Source organism: Eulemur rufifrons, chromosome 4 (genome assembly GCF_041146395.1).
Source record: "Eulemur rufifrons isolate Redbay chromosome 4, OSU_ERuf_1, whole genome shotgun sequence".
NCBI classification, from domain to species: Eukaryota; Metazoa; Chordata; class Mammalia; order Primates; family Lemuridae; genus Eulemur; species Eulemur rufifrons.
Genome location: NC_090986.1, coordinates 11842627 through 11861422, shown reverse-complemented (window position 1 = coordinate 11861422; position 18796 = coordinate 11842627). Strand labels below are relative to the sequence as shown.

The following is an 18796-nucleotide window of genomic DNA, read 5'->3' as shown; positions in this document are numbered from 1 at the left end:
GGTAAGAATCCAGGCAGCTCTGGGCCCACTAAAGGCAAGCTGCAAAAGCCAAACAAACAAACCCAAAACCACACCAGTAGGACGAGGTCAGTGCGGGGAGGGAAGGAATTTGGCAGGAATTTGTTTGAGAGAGAAACTGTGACAAAGGGAAAAGGGAAGAAGAAGGTGCAAATGTTCTACTGCAGAAAGAGAAAGGGAAACCACGGGGAGAGCTGACGCAGGACACAGCAGGGGGCGGACAATTGGAAGGAGAGCCGCAAGAATGCAGGAGGCTAAGGTGAGGTCCTCACATAATGCGGAAGCCTTGGGGTCAGGTTCTGCAAGCTGTCTGCAGCTCCAAGATGCAAAAAGCACATTACCTTAATAGTAATGTAGTTTTTTAACGATTTGGACATTTTTTCTTCTTTGCCTTTCACGAGCAAATGCCCTGAAACAAAAAGAAAAGCATTCGTTCTGAATTGGGCGAGGAGAAAGATTCTGCAACCCACCGGAGGGTAAGAATTGGGGAAGCAAAGCTGCTGCTTCTGGGGGACCCTGGACCCTCGTGGGCAGCCTCCAGGCATGAGGCTCCCCAGGAAACAGGCGGGAACTGCATCCTATGCTGTGTGCAGAGCCAGGTATGTGCGGATCTAAGGCTGCCCCCAAATCTTCACCTGCGCTCGGCCCTCCAGGAGGACGCAGCCCTGCACAGAGGGGCAGATGACACTGCGGCCCTGGCTCAGAACTGAGACCAGATGGACAACCATGACGCTGACAGCAATGTTTCATGTTTTCTTCCTTTCCTGTAATTCAGAGACACTAATTTGACTAAATACCTGAAGAATGACAAATCTCTCATTTGCCAAGTCAGGCACTCAGCAATAACTTCTTCAGAACAACAAAGTTGAGCCTGCAGGTCTCTGAGTGTGATTAGAATTTCTGTTGCGGGTGTTTTCATGGACTTTTCGAGACCTTGGTATTGCACCCCCTCCCCACAACGTATATGAAAGACAGAAGAAAACCAAACCCATTTAGGGAATCCTAAATCTGAGCCTGGGATTCTGCCTGGACTGTGTTCTTACAAGGCTTATTTCCAAGGGAAAGCTCTTTCTGTTTCTAACAGAAGATTCTTCCTCTTTTTCTGACACATATAACACATATATATTATATATATATAACAGTGCTCCAAGGCCGATTTTTCCTTCAACTGTGGTTAAAATGTGGTGTCCAAAAAGAAATATAACCTTAAATATGTAATTCTATACAATGTGTCATACACACCAAGCATGATTATAATTTTAAAAAACTGACAATATCTAAAAAACGAAACATATTTGCTATTGTTTGAATGTTTTATGTTCTCCCACATTCCTATGTTGGAATCCTACTCCCCAAGGTGATGGTATTTGGAGGGGCCTTTGGAGGTGATCAGGTCATGGGAGTATAGCCAGCATGCCTGGGATCAGTGTCCTTATAAAAGAGACCCCAGGGAGCTCCCCTGCCCCTTCCACCACGTGAGGACGCAGTGAGAAGGTGCTGCTATGAACCAGAAAGGAATCTGCCCGTGCTCTGGTGTAGGACTTCCCAGCCTCCAGAACGGTGAGAAATATATTCATGTTGTTTATAAGCCACCCAGTTTATGGTATTTTGCCACAGCAGCCGAACACACGAGACCACATCTGATTCCTCAGCTCTACCTTCCTTCCATCCATTTATAGTGGCACAAAGTGTCAGTTGTCCTGTGTGCCAGGAGACACTCCTGTTTCCCCAGGATAGAGTCAAACCAGTATGAAGAAGATTCCTATTGTCTTAATAAGTGGTAAAAGGCATTAAAAAAAAAAAAAAACAAAACCAGCAACAAGGCTGGGCACGGTGGCTCACACCTGTAATCCCAGCACTTTGGGAGGCCGAGGTGGGAGGCTTGCTTGAGGCCAGGTGTTCCAGACCAGCCTGGGCAATAGTGAGACCCTGTCTCTACAAAAAATAAAAAATTAGCCAGGCATTGGTGGCTCACACCTATAGTCCCAGCTACTCAGGAGGCTGAGGCAAAAGGATCGCTTAAGCCCAGGAGTTTGAGGTTGTGGAGAGCTAGGATGATGCCACTGCACTCCAGCCTGGGTGACAGAGTGAGACCCTGTCCCAAAAACAAAAAACAAAAACAAAAATAAAATAAAACAAAGCAGCAACCAAAAACCCTCTCCCATTCCCACATGTGAAGGTGAACAAGACGCCAGCCCTTATTCACTGACAGAGGCTGAAGCGTGTTCATTGCTCAGGTCACCCTGCTGGTTCCCTGAACATGCCATTCCACAGTGTTCTTAACAAACACAACCTACTGAACAGAACCAGTCGACAGACATCAGAGTGTCTGCAGAGGGGTCATTTCTGACTTCCCAGACTGTTCACGGGGCGATGAATTGTTCCGAATCTGACAGGAGGTACAGGATGCCCTGAGTTCCTGAGACGTGGTGCTTCGGGCCCCCGAGGGGGACTCTGAGCACATTTTCTCTCCAAGGAAGAGAGACTCCCTCCCACGTGGCCTCCAGTGTCTTGTGGGCACCTGGCTCTGGAAATGAGCACCAGGCTCCCCGGGAGCGACGTTTTAAATGCTCTATTGCTGGGCAGTGAGCATCTCCCTGCCACGAGATCACCAGCTGCAGATGGAGTGAGAACATCAGGCCTTCCTTCTGCTCAGGGAAGCCGCCACGCATGGGACGTGGCTGGCAGGAACAACGCATTGAGTTCCTCCCAGGGAAGTGATGTGCTATACCAGACAATTGCTCCCAAGTCCCTATACAACAATCCAGCCAGCTTTGTTTCCACTTTACTGTTGGACAACCTGGGGGCACTACAGAAAGGAGCTGGTCACTGCAGAGGACTGGGGCACCGTGAGAGGCAGACATAGCAGTGGTGGGGCGCAACCTCCAGGGTGAGCTTGGGGTGAAGAGAACACTGGGAAGTGCACTCTGGGGCCAGCAGCCTCACTGCTGACTGTCATGAAGAAGCCCAAGGGAACCCTACTGCAGACTGTAAAACCATAGCAGCTCTGCACTCACTGTTGCCTTACTGTGACATACTCATTTCCTCATTCAAGGATTTAAAAAAGTATTCGTTAACTTCCCGTATTTTAGATGTTGATGTTTATATCTCCCAGCCCTACCACTATCAAACACTTTTTATCTTTCTTTGTCCCAAATACCCGAGCTGCCCATTCCAAAAAGGTAATAAAGCCAGTTAATTCTGGCCCTGTGACCTCCATCAAAACTTGGACATAAGAATCTCTTCCCATGCATCAAAGTGAATTCCAAAATTGCCATGCTTAAGGTATTGCTTATTTCATAACATTGTATCTACTTCTGAGGACAGATGTCTGGGGTTAATCAGTTAGGTTTTTGAGTAGTAAAACAGAAGGCAATGTTATTAGAAAATGACAGCTATGGGCCGGGCGCGGTGGCTCACGCCTGTAATCCTAGCACTCTGGGAGGCCGAGGCGGGTGGATTGCTCAAGGTCAGGAGTTCGAGACCAGCCTGAGCGAGACCCCGTCTCTACTAAAAATAGAAAGACATTATATGGACACCTAAAAATCTATATAGAAAAAATTAGCCTGGCATAGTGGCGCATGCCTGTAGTCCCAGCTACTCGGGAGGCTGAGGCAGTAGGATCGCTTGAGCCCAGGAGTTTGAGGTTGCTGTGAGCTAAGCTGACGCCACGGCACTCACTCTAGCCTGGGCAACAAAGTGAGACTCTGTCTCAACAAAAAAAAAAAAAAAAAAAAAAAAAAAGAAAATGACAGCTATGTCTGGTGACAATATTTTAGCTTAAAAATGGCATATTTCATAGCTGTTATTACATCATACCATCTGAAATTCCTTCTCAATACTTTTATTTGAAAGAAACTTATATAGAACAGCTTCATAAAACATTTTCCATATTCCAGTCAGTTCCAAAAAGACATGTTCATTATTCCAGCCTAAAGAAGTTCATGTGCAAATGACTAAAATTCAAAAATAATTTGAGATCGATCCGTTTCTTGACCTATTATTAGCTGATCTATGTATTTCCAAATGTAGCTGTTTCACCAATAAAGACAGAATTGACAGACCTGAAATAGAACAAATTAATTTAAAGTCATTACTTACCAGAATGCAGAAAATAATTTCCCCATTGCTTGCACTGATGAAAGACCTCACTCTGTGCAATTTCATTTTCGTGATGCGGAAATGCTAAATCTATCCCACCTGAGTGGATATCCAGTTGACTTCCAAACACCATACTGCAAGACACAGTGCAAGGTGGTGAATTATTCAACCGTATTTCTCGAAACCTCATCTTATCTTTAATCCTTCCGGCCTTGTTTATACACTGAACAAATGGATCTCAATTTTAAAGCAATTTGCATAATTTATCTGATTCAAATGAGAACTGAAATCTGATTTTTACTTCATCATAAAACCCCTAATTCATAGCTTTTCATTCCAGTAAAGAAACTCAGTTCTCTTTGCTCCAGATACAATATATGGTTTTAAGAAAACAAAAAATTACCTTAGTGGTTTTCCAATTTTAACAAGAGACAGAACTATAAAATCATGAGCATTTTTCATTTAGCTTTTGAAAATTTAACTATTTTAACAGTCACATATGAATAACAAGGTAATGGGATTCAAAGCAACACATCTCACCTGTCATCATTTCTGCTACACTGCTATGCTATGCATTCTGGAAAAACCCCATGGTCTGCAAACCTGCACACTAAAATGCACAGGGCTGATGGGGAAAACGAGGCTGGGCTAGACCCCTCAAAGGTCTGTCACCAGAGCAGCCATGGAGCAGAGCACAAGACAGACGACGGCCTGGGCCCTGTGGCACGGCAGGAGTGCCGCCTACCAGGGCTGGCAGTGCGGACAGACGCGGGGCTCTGAGCACAGGGCAGGCACAACCTCCCCCAGCAGAGGCAGGCTAGGTGCAGACACTCATAGATTTTCTTAAAATGGTTGAAAACAGGAGTTTTCAAGGTGCCAATGCTGAAGTCTTTGCCTGCTCCCCCTGGCCCGGCTCCTGGAACCAGGGAAGACCTGCACACGCAGGTCTCACGACTGAGCGGAACGGCACTACAGAAACAAGCCGCAGAAACAACGGCCGCACCTTACTTTTACATCACAGTGATGGTTTCAGAGCAACTCACACTCCCTGAAATCCAGACGCTAGGGTGCAGCGGGGTGGGAGGGACCAGGGAGGGCCGGGGGGCCTCCTCTGTGTCTCCGAGCAGTTCTCTTCACAAAGAGCAGACACAGATGTGACACTGTCAGGATTTCACAAAGCTGAGCCACAGTGGTCACTGTTTTAGCCTCGATTCTTATCTCTACATTAGACCTAACTTAAAGTAACAGAAAGCTGAGAAGGAATAATAGTCTGTTTTCATGTTTTAGATCTTTCAACAAAAATAAAATATTTAATGATAACAATACATTTGAAACTCACTAAATGTTTTCTACCTGCTTTAGAGAAATTCTTTGAATCTAAGAAATAAATACCTTTTTACAACCCAATTTATATCCTATAGCCTGCTGTCATTATAACAAGTATTCACAAACACACATAAGTAGTTACAGTGTGACCGGGGGCTGGACATTTGTTTGTTTTTAAATGGAGACTCAGATCCATGCTTCATACCAACAAGAGCTTGATGTCTCAGGAGTTACTGAAGCATTTCCAGGTGAGTCACACACGCATCACTACAGGGGAGGATGCGGGAGGCGGGTGGGGGGTTGGCAGAAAAGAGAGAATTCCTTCTAGGTCTTAAAAAGGACAAACAAAATTCAGATAAGCAGGCTGTGGAGGACGAGGGCCCCCCACCTGGTAGGATGGGGTGAGCCCACTCAGGCTGGACCTAAACCAGTCTAGGGTGGCCGTGAATGGCGCAGGGTCTCTCATGGGGGAGCACTATCCCATTATCCTCCCCCCAGTCCCTCACACCCAGCCAGAAAACACACATCACTGGATACAACGACCGATTTCAGGATGGTTGGATTTATCGATCTTAAAATAGTAGCTTGAAATGTTCACCTTTAATCATACTTTATGTTTCTAATTTTAAAATGTGCCCATTATAATAAATATCTGCAAAGAACTGACACACATCAAATATACTAAGATCTATGAGTTAATTCTACAAACAGGAAACACACACACACAGGGGTATTCATAGGGATCTTTGTAATAGCAAAACACTGGGAACGCAGGAGCGTTCACGCACGGGACGCTGTCCACCCACGCAGCACCACGCAGCCACGCAGCACCACGCAGCCACGCAGCACCACGCAGCCACGCAGCACCACGCAGCCACGCAGCCAAGGGCGCTGCGCTTGGTGAGCAGGTGCGCAGCACAGAGGACGACTGTGGAGCGCTGCCTTTGGGCGTCCCACGCCAAGGGGCACCTGGCCACAGGCAGACCGAGGGGTGCCAATGTGTGAGGAGTGTCTAGGGAGGGGTCAGAGACAAGGCAGAGGGCCTCCGTCACGATGCAGGAGCCAAGACGGAGAGGAAGTTTCCAGACATGGAACCGGCCATGGCGGGGGCCTCAGGATAGCAGCACCTGTGGGGCCGAGGGAGGGGCAGGCGACAGCGGTCACGGGTGGTTGGTGAGAAGAGAAGCTTCCTGACAGAAGGCAACTCAAGGTCACTGGAGGGGACCCCAGGGTCAAAACAGATCTGTGATTAGACATGACCAAGTGGTCACAGCACCCGGCAAGCTCATGGTTCTCCCCTCCTGGGCCCTGCGCCCTGGACCAACCACAGACAGGGATTAAGGTACCTGGACGCTGCCAGCATGTGACAGAAAATAATTTTTAAGCACGAAATATCCAATTTCCTTAAGTACTAAGTTTAACAGTTGATATCTCTGACGTTTCACTCTGACACTCCTTGTTTTATTTTTACTGTGAAGGTACATCCTCATTCTTGCAATGGTTTGGCTTGTGATTATCTTTCAAATTTTTTTTTAGAGCGATTTTTGTGAAACCATGGATAAGTCAAAAATTCATGTTATTTTCAAATATGAGTTCCGTTATGGAACCAATGCAATGCAGACAGCTTGAAATATCAATGAAGTGTTTGGGAAAGACGTGGCTAATGAACCCACAGTTCATTGATGGTTTGAGAAGTTCCATTTTGGTGACTTTAATCTTGAAAATGAGCCACGTGGGTGACCTGAGACCAACGTGGATAATGATGAGCTGAAAGCTGTAGTAGAAACAAATCCACCTCACCCTAACAAGTGAATTATCAGTGAGGTTTGATATTACTATTCCAACAATATTGGATCATTTGAAACAAATTGGCAAGGCAAAGAAGCTGGATAGATGGGTTCTGCATGAATTAAATGAGTATCAGAAGAGAAATGTCTCAAAGCTTGCCTTTCTTGGCTGTCACGACATAACAGCGAACCATTTCTACACCATATTGTTACATGTGATGAAAATGGATTCCTTTTGACAACTGCAAATGTTCAACACAATGGATGGATAAAGATGAAATGCCAAACACAATCAAAAACTAAATATTCATCAAGAAAAGCTAATAGTGTCTGTTTGGTGGTCCAGTGCTGGTATTATTCACTACAGCTTCATGAAACCTATTCAATTGATTACAGCAGATTCTATTGCAAACAACTGGATGAAATAAATGATGAGGATGCTTGCGATTAAGCAGCCAAGGTTGGTCAACAGAGACAGTCCAATCCTCATGCAACACAATGTTCCACCACATGTCACACAAACAATGCTGCTCAAACTACAGAGGCTGGACTTGGAAACTCTCTGTCATCCACCATATTCATCAGACCTTGCACCAACTACCACTTCTTCCAGGCTTTGGACCACTTCTTACAAGGAAAAATACTCAGTTCTCAACAAGCTGTGGAAAATGCCTTTCATAATTTCATTGCCACTTGCTCTCCAGGCTTCTTCACTGCTGATAAACAAGCTACTGTCAAGATGGCAAAACTGTGTCGATAGTTTAGGCACATACTCTGATTAATTGTCCTGCTTCTTGTTTGAGATGTAATAAACTACACTTTTGATTCAAAATTGGACATGTCATATTTAATGACCTAATAAAAAACAGCCTTTTCTACTACAAAGAGGAAGTGCTGATGTCTGATGTCGGGAAAGCTAAATGCATCCTGGGTTCAGTTGTCTCTGCCTTCTACGATGAGTCATGCTCGAGGAATCTCTTCCCAGACAACCGACCTGCAGGCACCAGTGCCAGGCTCCACCTGCTCCTGTCCACACCCTCTGCTGCCCAAACCAGGCACCGCGTGGGCCTGAACATCAACACAAACACGCGACAGCGTGGGAACCTTACCTTGCCATGGCGGAGCACTCGATGTGCCAGCCAGGTCTTCCAGGCCCCCACGGAGAGGCCCAGAAAACCTCCTTGGGTTTGGCTGCCTTCCACAGCGCGAAATCACTGGCGTGACGCTTGTCAGAATCACCTGCTAATGATAAACGGCTCGTCAGCGGGAGGGGACCTCAAACAGCCACACCCACAAAGGCCACTGCATATTGCAAAGAGCCTGTTCCTTCTCCCAGGTGACCTCACACTCCTCATCCATCTACCTCTCTCTTTCCCCACACAGTGGCCTGAAGGACTAGCAAACACTTCCACCCCAGAGGTGCCAGAGCACGAGGCACCAGCCGAACAGACCAGTCAGGACCGCAACCCAGAGTGACACCGTTTCTGGGGGTGGATGGGCTGAGTGTCCCCACGCTTCCTTCTTCTTTCTACTGTCGGCTTGTCAGTAACAGTTTCAGGGTAACTTTTTCCAAAGAGGTAAGAATCAAATAGAGTGAAGAGGAAATTACCACAGAGCATCAGTCACACTCACAGAAAGGAAACCGGGGAGAGAAAGATCAAATGACGTGTTCAAGGTTATGCAACAAGTCAGGATCGGGCTCTCTTTACATTCCTGAATGAAGAGAACCGAGGACCCTGTCGGGCTCTCGGCTCGGGATGCATCACACCTGATCTTTCAAGGTTTCCCGCCCATTCTAGTAAGTCCTGCAGACAAACTTGGTACTAGATTAAATGCTATGCTGGTGTCCAGCTCCGAGCCCCGCAGCTGTCACCAGGCTGGCTGTCCCCACTTACAAACAGTCCATGTGGTGAGGAAACGAGCACGTGCAGTCAGCTCGGCCCCTCCCCGAGACGCACATCCCGTGCCAAGCGCTGCGTACAGGCCAGTGAGCAACACACAAGGCCACACAGCTCAGAGCGTGACAAAGGGCACGCGTGACACTCAGGGAGGACGTGAGCCCGCTCTGCAGAGGCTGGTGCAGGGTGAGGTCAGGAGGACGGGGTTGGGATTCAGCAGGTAAACGGACAGGAGGGCAGCTGCCAGCCCAGGGGAGGGGCGGCCCGGACAGAGGCCACGTGGGACAGTTTGGTATGAGAAGAAATGCACCACAACATGAACAGGGTTCTAAAATAAAATCGCCATTCCCTAAAACACACCTGGATTTCCATGTCTCCCGGTGTGAGCACAGCTCCCTGTCCTGTGTCCTAGGTCAAAGCGTGGACGTGCAGCACAGCCCTGGCTTTGACAGTCTTGCTGAGAGGACTTTTGGAGCTTGTCTGTGGAAACTGTCTTTGAATAGTCTCAGAGACAAATCCCCACGAAAGGGAAGAAAGGTGAAGGAGGAAGATCATATCAGGGGACACGATGGTAACCAGGCAGAGACTCTTAGCTAGAGTGGCTGCCACCATCGAGGGGAAGCTGCCTGCCTGGGCCAGGCAACCTGTGTTCAAAACCGCTGTCCTGTCTGACCGGGACAGGCAGAGCCCTTTGCACAATGCCCCCAACACCCTTCTCACATATGAGTACTGACGCAGGCATCTTATTAAACTGTGACGAATTTAAAGATGTTGAACTTTTCTGGTGCAGACACTGATACTTTTTCTGGGTCAGACTGGATATGCCATGTTTTTACTACTGGCAAAATGACTAGACTTTAAAGAAAAAAGTCCTCTGGGCACCCAAGCAAACAGAACAACTCATGCATAGTGCATGGAAAATTAGAGACCTTTCACATTTTAATGACAACACGTGACGCTAGAAGAAAACGGAACCGTATGTTGAAGAGACTTAAAGACAGAAAACGTAGCGAAGGATTTTATTCCCAGCCAAACTGACTTTCATATAAAAAGGCACACAATGTCATTAACGGGCAAAAATTCAGGGGATATTGTTCTCAAGGAAGGATTATTCCCTCAGAAATTGCTTCGAAAACAAAAAGCCAAGAAGCTGGAGTTGGTGGGAGGGCAGAGAGTGGACAGGGCAGCAGGCACTGTGGCCAGAAGCGCCGACACGTGGACCTGGGGAACCAGCTCCAGAAAGAGGAGGAAGGAACCTTCTCACTGTGACTGGCCCTCACAGGCGGGGCTGCTGGACCCGGCTGGAGGATCAAGCAGCGACGGCCACTGGGCCCCGCCACACCTGGGAAAAGGGAGATGCGGATGCGAAACAGAACAGGTGATTACACCCCGTGGTCCTGCATCTGGCCATCAGTATGACCGGAGGCAGCATCTCATTTTACATGCAGACACACTTATTTATTACCTCAGCCTACTGACAAGGCCTGCAAATGACAGGTCATGGCGATGAGTAACCTCGCACCCACACCATGTTCTGGAAACACCATTTCCCACTAAAAAAAAAAACAGGGCCTCCAAGAGAAAAGGCTTATTCAAAATGAGCCAGGACTGTCTTGCCACACAGACAGGCAGCGACAGAATCATGAAATACAACAGGGCTGAGTTTAAAGGACCTGGGAGTCAACCAACAGCAGCTCCGACTGGCACAGGAAGGGACAATCTGAGGACCAGTAAGGATGACGATGCTGAAGGGTTAAAGCACAGCACATATGTTTAAGTCTGTGAGTTCCTAATGATTAAAAAAAACTAACTGGTCACCCTCAGAGAATGGCACATAAACCAGCTCTTTATTTTGATAATTGGTATATAAAGAAAGACTTGCGCATTTATATATCCTGCCTTTCCTATGCAAACTGTACCACCGAGAAACCAAATTAACAATCTGTCTGCATAAACGTATTCCAGCAAATAAATGAAGTGATAGAAGGGAAATGTCATCACTGTGCAACCTCTTTTGCCACTAAGGCTGTAAGCTTAGCAGCGCAACAAGGGCTGCCGACACAGAACAGACAGAGTGCGCCATCTATACAGTAGCCTTCTCCAGAAATTCAAAACCGAATTAAGCCTCTAGGTTAAACTACCAATTTGCAAAAAACACAGGTCAGAGGAAACATCACACACCACCGCAAGAACAGAATCAGCAGAGCTGATTTCCCCAACTGAGGAAATTCCGGTAGACACATGACGTTGCTTCAAATGAACTGCAAGGGGAAAAGTGTCAAAGAGGAACACACAGACTACAAACATCCTCGATGTACAAAAATATAGAACAGGTAAGGCTAAACTGGTGTTTAGGGACACGTGCTTGGGTGATAAAACCACTCAGAAAGGTGAGCAGACGACTGCCATCACAGTTAGGGTAGCTCCGGGAGGGGCAGGCAGGGCTGGCGGCCAGGGAGTGGGACGTGGGGCCGCAAGAACTACAATCCACTGCCATGCTGTTGTCTTCCACTGGGGGTGGCCACGGGGTCTCCTCCTGCCAAAATGCAGTGAGCTGGGCATTTTTTATGTTGTTTTCTATTGCTGTGATAATATAATAATTTAAAAATTAAAAAAAAAAAATCCCACACACTATTGCTTTGAAATGATAAACACCACAGGCATTAAAATATTTTTACTGCATATAAGAATGAGTGGCTTTATTATCTTTGTTTTGCATGTTTCCTAATTTCGAATCGTTGTGAGTAATATAAATATGTTGCTTTCCTTTAAGAAAATAATTTTCATTTTAAAAAGCACTGCTGTGAGGACGTGGAGCAACAAACAGGAATGCACTGAGAACTGCAACAGGAACCCACAATGGTGCGGCATCGCTGGAAGATGGTTTGGCAGTTCCTTACAAAACTGAACATATTCTTCCCATATGATCCAGCAATCTCACTTCTTGGTATTTACCCAAAGGAGCTAAAAACTTACGTCCACACAAAAACTGGCACATGGATGTTTATAGCAGCTTTATTCGCAACTGCCAAAACTCAGAAGCAACCAAGATGCCCCCAGTAGGTGAACGGATAAACTGCTGTAAATCCAGACAATGGAATGGTATTCAGCGTGAAAAAGAAATGAGCTATCAAGCCACGAAAAGATATGGAAGAAGCTTAAATGCACATTACTAAGTGAAAGAAGCCAATCTGAAAAGGCACATACTGTATGATTCCAACTATATGACTTTCTTGAAAAGGCAAAACTATGGAGACAGTTAAATGATCAGTGGTTTCCAGGGGTGGGGTGTGGGACTCAGGGCAGGGAACTGCCCTGTGTGACACTGCCAGGATGGGCACATGTCATCATCCACTCATCCAAACCCACAGAACACACAACGCCAAGAGTACACCCTCCTGTGAACTACGGTCTTTGGGTGACGGTGATGTGTCGATAATGAATGTAGAAATGGGCCACTCTGGTGGGGATGCAGACAGTGGGGGAGGCTGAGGCAGGAGGTATATGGAAACTCTTCGTATCTTACTTTCAGGTTTGCTGTAAACCTAAAATGGCTCGAAAATATACAATCTATTAAAATTGAAAAAAAACTGATGACTGCTGCTGATGCAAAAATAAATCCTCTACTTCCTAAGGTGCAACCTACGCCTGCTTGTAACCAAATCTCCTGTCATGGACGAACCAGGATTTTCAGTTCTGGCCCTTCTGCGGAGGAGAGCAAGATGCTAACTACTGACTGGGTAAAAGTAGGAGGAGTCCAGCAATGCTATTAATGATCAGATTGAAATGGCATAGTTTATGAGACAGGAAGATAGAGACTAAAGACACAAATTGAACAACTTGTCTTTGGGGTTTTTGCCTGTTCTTGTTTGGGTCCCTTAAACAGTAACCTTTTACAATTATCTTTAATTTAGTTCTATACACTACACTTATTGCTTCTTCATAAAGATGATTTTGACCTAACAACTTACTGGAAGAGAACAGAGCACACAGAACAGATTCAAATAGGTTGGGAATTTGACACATGATCACAGCAAGACAGAGAAGAGTGTTAAAACATGACACCAGGTGTGTGCACGTTTTTATATGCACAGAAAACCCTGAGAAGGACAGGGGACAACAGTGACCAGCGCAGCCTCGCGGAGAGGAGCTGGGCGCTACAGAGAAGGGATAGGAAGAGGCTCTGCTTGCTGTTGGAACTCTATGCTGCACAAGTTTTATCGACTCAAAGAAACCAAATTAAATTTAAAACATGGCTATGATCAGCCTACAGCCACCGTCACGGTGTCTGAGCAAGTGGGGGTCCACGCTCCAGACCTCACCTCCCCAGAACTGAGATGTAAGGCAGAGGTTTGGGGCCCACAGGGGCTGGGCCCTGTCAACTTACCTGGCTCTCCGAGGGGACCTGGGGCCACGCCAACTAGTTTGCCATACTCGTCTCCTCTAGACTTCAGATCAAAGTAGACATTGCCTGTTTCATAAAAGTAATTACGAACCCATCATTTCTCAGTGTAAAATATCAACACCTATACAAGCTTAATATCCAACAAGTAATTAGTATTTAAATATAGAAAATGACATTTGGCCTCCTTTTGGCCCCTTTTAATACACATATACAAACATATATCCATATAGACACACATATACATATATATGTATTTATTTATTTATTTATTTTGAGACAGAGTCTCACTCTCTTGCCTGGGCTGGAGTGCCGAGGCATCAGCCTAGCTCACAGCAACCTCAAACTCCTGGGCTCAAGTGATCCTCCTGCCTTAGCCTCCCAGGTAGCTGGGACTACAGGCATGTGCCACCATGCCCGGCTAATTTTTTTTCTATTTTTAGTTGTTTGGCTAATTTCTTCCTATTTTTAGTAGGGATGGGGGTCACACTCTTGCTCAGGCTGGTCTCGAACTCCTAGGCTCAAGCAATCCTCCCGCCTCAGCCTCCCAGAGTGCTAGGATTACAGGGTGAGCCACTATGCCCGGTCTATATATATATGTATTGATACTTTTTTAGAGATGAGGTCTTGCTGTGCCGCCCAGGCTGGAGTGCAGTGACTATTCACAGGTGAGATCACAGGGCACTACAGATTTGAATTCCTGGGTTCAAGCCCTCCTCCTACCCCAGACTCCAGAGCAGCCAGGACTACAGGCACGTGACACCATTCCCAGCTTAATATCTTTTTTATATTTTTTTGAGACAGAGTCTAGCTCTGTTGCCCAGGCTAGCATGCCATCGTGTCATCACAGCTCGCAGCAACCTCAAACTCCCGGGCTCAAGGGATCCTCCTGCCTCAGCCTCCTGAGTAGCTGGGACTACAGGTGTGCACCATCACACCCAGCTAATTTTTTTTCTATTTTCTTTTTAGTTGTTTAGCTAATTTCTTTCTATTTTTAGTAGAGATGGAGTCTCACTCTTGCTGAGGCTGGTCTTGAATCCCTGACCTCAAGCAATCCTGCCTCGGCCTCCCAGAGTGCTAGGATTACAGGCGTGAGCCACCATGCCTGGCCCTAGCTTAAAGCTTTTTAACCAGAATTAAAAACAACAATACTATAGTATAAAAGCATACATTTGGACACATCATGTGTGTATGTGTGTGAAAGTGAAAACACAGATGTAAAGTTCTTTGTAACATGGTGAGACAAACTTTTTTAACAGAGAAAAGTAAAATGTAATCATTGGCCTTCATTCAGCTGAATAAAGGCTTTAAGTTACAAGCTAACTAACAAAGACACTATTTCTTTACCCAGATCTCCTACGACTACCTTTTTACTTAGGTTAAAAACACCCTCCGCATGCTGGAAGTACCTGGGAGGCTGTCCCTTTGCTGAGAAACCTACGGTCCACTTTTTCAGACCAAGGGTCAAAAGTACCCTTTGCCAGAGACCCCTGCAGAGCCAGGGCTGCCCCCTGCCACGTCCAACCATGAAGTATAAGGAAGCAGAGCTGAAAAGGACATGCTCGGAGTGCGGAGCTCCATCAGGAAGAGAGCACTAATCCACAGCCCCTGGGCTGGCCGTGGCTGCACACACAGCACATTTCTCCCCAGGAAGGATATGGTGCCAGTCAAGGTTGTGCATAGGCCACCCCCAGTATCAGATCTGCACCCACCAACCACAGTTAACAACATGTGGTCGGCATTAGGGCCCAAGTGTGTGTATAATCTTCAAGGTTTACAAATTTTTAATTTTGAATCTTCATGTTCTTTTTACTAATATAGTTATTAATTCGTATCTGTACTATCCTTACTGGGGACACTGGTCTTGCCAAGATCAAGGAAGCTTCTCGACTGGTAGACACGGCAGCACCAAAGACCTGCACCATGTCCTTGGTGTGTGGGGACAGGACAGGACAGGCCGGTCGGCACAGCAGTCCCTGGTAGGAGGAAGGGGCAGAGTGGCTTCCAGGTGCCCCGGGGCCAGCCCTGCTCCTGGTGTCCTCCCTGGTCATTCAGACTTGACTGCTGAGCTGGAGCCAGGTGCTGGGGACGGAGCCACAGACAGCAGAGGAGACATGCGGGCCCTGGGGAGCTGCTGTCCATGAAATCAGAATGCAAACAGTGCTTTAAAAATGCTCCCGAAGAGGAGAGAAACTGCTCCCTTCAACAGAGAAAAGGAAAATTTCCCCATTCCTTTGTTTCTGTTACCAATTTGCTGAACAAATTGTTTTCCATCAATAGGCCAAAGATCAAATTATAGCCAAGCCCTTGTGGAACTGTCGCAAAGTTCAAACCACTGGGGTCTGAGTGAACCTAAGTGTGTTCTGAATTACCGATACTTACACCATCATTAAAAATTTACAGTAAAACATAGTAATAAAACAATAAAATAAGTAGCAATCACTCCTAAAGCATATGAGGATGCGAATCCTAAGCACCTCAAGAATATCCACCGGTTTATTTCTAAAACAGAAGCTCAGGCTTCCATGTCTTATTCCAAGTTACACGACAGCAGAAAAATAATTCCTGTGTTTTCTGGCACAAACTCCAGTCCAATCACCTAAGTTCTTTAAAAAAAGTTTCTCTTGGAAACAAAATCTAAATAGGCCAAGCTAGCACAGATAAAAAGCCGTAGTACTCCCACATGCGTAGGTACCGATGCTCCGGGGTCAGACTCAGGAAGGGAAGGTGCCGAGAGGCCTGTGAACGGGTCGGTGTTGTGCTTTATACTTTGTTGCTCACTTGCAGCAAGCATTGCAACACAGCAATCTGCAGCCCCGGCGGGACAATCTAACGGGCTACTCAGTTAAGCAAAAGGTTCTTAGGGTCTGAGAATTTACAATCTACATGGGGACAAAACGTGCATACATTGAACAGCAAACGACAGCAGCACGGACTTGGCTACCGGGCAGTATAGTACAGGTACCAAGGCTGAGAAAGACAGTTCACTGCCAGCTACGGCTGGTGGAGGAGGACTTCCTGTGAGAGATCTGTCTGCAGTGAGGGTGTGCAGGCCGGGAGGACTTGGATTTAGGGAAAGAAAGTGAGAAGGGGCAGGTCCAGCAGAATTCAATGAGATCACAGAACAGCAAAATGCCAGGACGCCAGCCTTCCCCGGGGACCACCAGACAGAAGCAGCCTGCAAGCCAACAGCACCACCAGCAGGAACTGACCATGCAAACCCTGATGTTCTGTGTGACAACTGACCCTGCTGGTGTCTTGAACGAGTCTGTGAGGAGGAGAAAAGCGAGCAGACTGGGAGATAAAGAGACTGACTGACATATACACTCTCAACAAACACCCTTGAGTAGATTATGACGTGGGACGTGGGCGTCGGCCATGACAGAAATCGGGGGACAGCTGAGTAAATTTAGCATGGAGGACATGGGACACCGTTGGGAATTATTCACTGTCTCGGGCCTGGCGCTGATGCTGGGGCTCCTCTTACCCAGAGCTGCACGCGGAGGACTCAGAATGTGGTCAGCAGGTCACCCTCCCTGGCCCCAGAAAAAGGACAGCCACAGAGAAGACGACCCGCAGGCCTTCTACAAGGAGGGAGGGAGGGGGCTTCTAGAGGGTCTGTGTTTATTTCCAACTTTGTGTTATGGAAATTTCTAAGTGAAGACAGAACACTACAATGAGCAGTTACGCAGCTGCCACCCAGCCTCCACAAGTGCTACAAGACCAGCTGTCCAGATGGTCACCTCTTCCTGGGATTGGAAACTGTGTTTAGGAAGAACAGCCTCAACAGCTTTGCAGAGACACACGACACCACAGAAACCCCACAATGTTTCTGCTGTAGGAATTATATCAAGACAGACAGCAAAATGTTCAGTGCATTCCAGTAACTCATAAATATGTGCCCAGTTTCTCCAAATGCCATTGCTGTTAACCGATGGTCAGTTTAATAACGTAAACCCTACCTTTTGCCGTTGAGTAGGCATACCCACGAGCAATTATTCCTTCAATGAAAGAGATTATCTGAGGAATATTTTCAGTTACCCTCAGATACACTGTGGGCGGCAGCACCTAGAAGAAAGTGGAGCCGTGAGCTCGTCCCGTCTGCAGCCCTGGGCCAGCCGGCTCCTCTGGCCTGTCGTCCTCCGGCAGGAAGACTCAGCCGCGCGCTTTACCTTCAAGGCTGCCATGTCTTGCTTAAAATCTTCCTCATAATGACTGGCGAGAGAAGCGGGTGATATGTTCATCTGCAGAAGGATCAGATGAGCACAGGAGTAAGTCTGGAGCATTCACGACAGAAACACAGAGCAGCGAGAAAGCCCACTGGCCCAACCCATGACACGCTTACTCTGGCCGCCTCCCTGGGGCGGGTGGCCGGGCGGCCCTGCTGTGGCTCAGCCTCCGCTGGGCCTTACTGACTTACGACAAGGACTTTAACATTAGGCATCAAACTTACAACAAAACCTCAGCTAGTCTAAAAGGCTTACTGACCTTCTTTTCTGGCTGGAGAGGAAAGGAATAAATAATGTCACAATTTCCATTATATAATAAAAACAAACCAAAACACACCAAAAATCCTCCACTTTTCTAAGACAAGGACAAAATCAATCTAGTCTACATAATGACAAGGAAATTCAGTTCCTATCTTAGCCCTTAACCCTCAGGAGGAAAAGAACAGCCAAAAATACATTAAAGAGGAAATCGCTAAAGAAGTATTTTGAAAGTAATTTAACACACTAAGAACGGGACTGGGAGGGTAGCATGAAGTCCCTCAGGCCCCATCCTATGGATGGGTCAGAACACCAAGGCCGCACAGCTGGCTCTGAGTGTGGAGCACAGGGGCACATAGCCGCAGCCCCTGCAAGGTCCTCAGAAGAGCCTGGGACACAAAATGAGGTCCACTCGTGTGATTCATGACTTTTCACCAGAAAACACTCCACAAACAGATGCACAGGCACCATACAGTTCTGAAGCTGAGCCAGGCTGCGTAACTGCTGATCTTGTACAAGCGATCCATGAGCCACCCAAATTCAGCCGGCATTTACAGCGCACCTGCTGTGTGCTAGACTCTCCTTGGACCCACTCCACCTATAGCCGCGGAAAATCGCTCTCCCCATTTGGTGGGTGGAGGAATTTCTGCTCTGGAATATTAAGAAACTTCCTTACGCAAAACGCCACATGTGGGGCCAGGTCTCAACCACGTCACCCTGAGGCCCACATTTCCCCAGCCCAGGGCTCTAACACGCAGTCACCCTAGAAACCTCAAC

General features: G+C 46.9%; 1 protein-coding gene across 3 annotated transcripts in view; it reads right to left on the bottom strand.

Moving 5' to 3' along the window:
- CARS2 (cysteinyl-tRNA synthetase 2, mitochondrial) overlaps positions 1–18796 on the bottom strand; it is a 51294-nt gene that overhangs the window by 20890 nt on the left and 11608 nt on the right. For 2 of the 3 annotated variants that reach the window (XM_069467574.1, XM_069467575.1), the window contains exons 4-9: positions 17705–17776; positions 17495–17600; positions 13518–13601; positions 8342–8471; positions 4120–4253; positions 360–427 (exon numbers count right to left, since the gene is read on the bottom strand). In XM_069467574.1, coding sequence (XP_069323675.1) covers positions 360–427; positions 4120–4253; positions 8342–8471; positions 13518–13601; positions 17495–17600; positions 17705–17776 — 594 coding nt within the window. Of the gene's footprint in view, positions 1–359; positions 428–4119; positions 4254–8341; positions 8475–13517; positions 13602–17494; positions 17601–17704; positions 17777–18796 lie in introns of all 3 variants that reach the window. The other variant, XM_069467573.1, reaches the window with a different exon arrangement.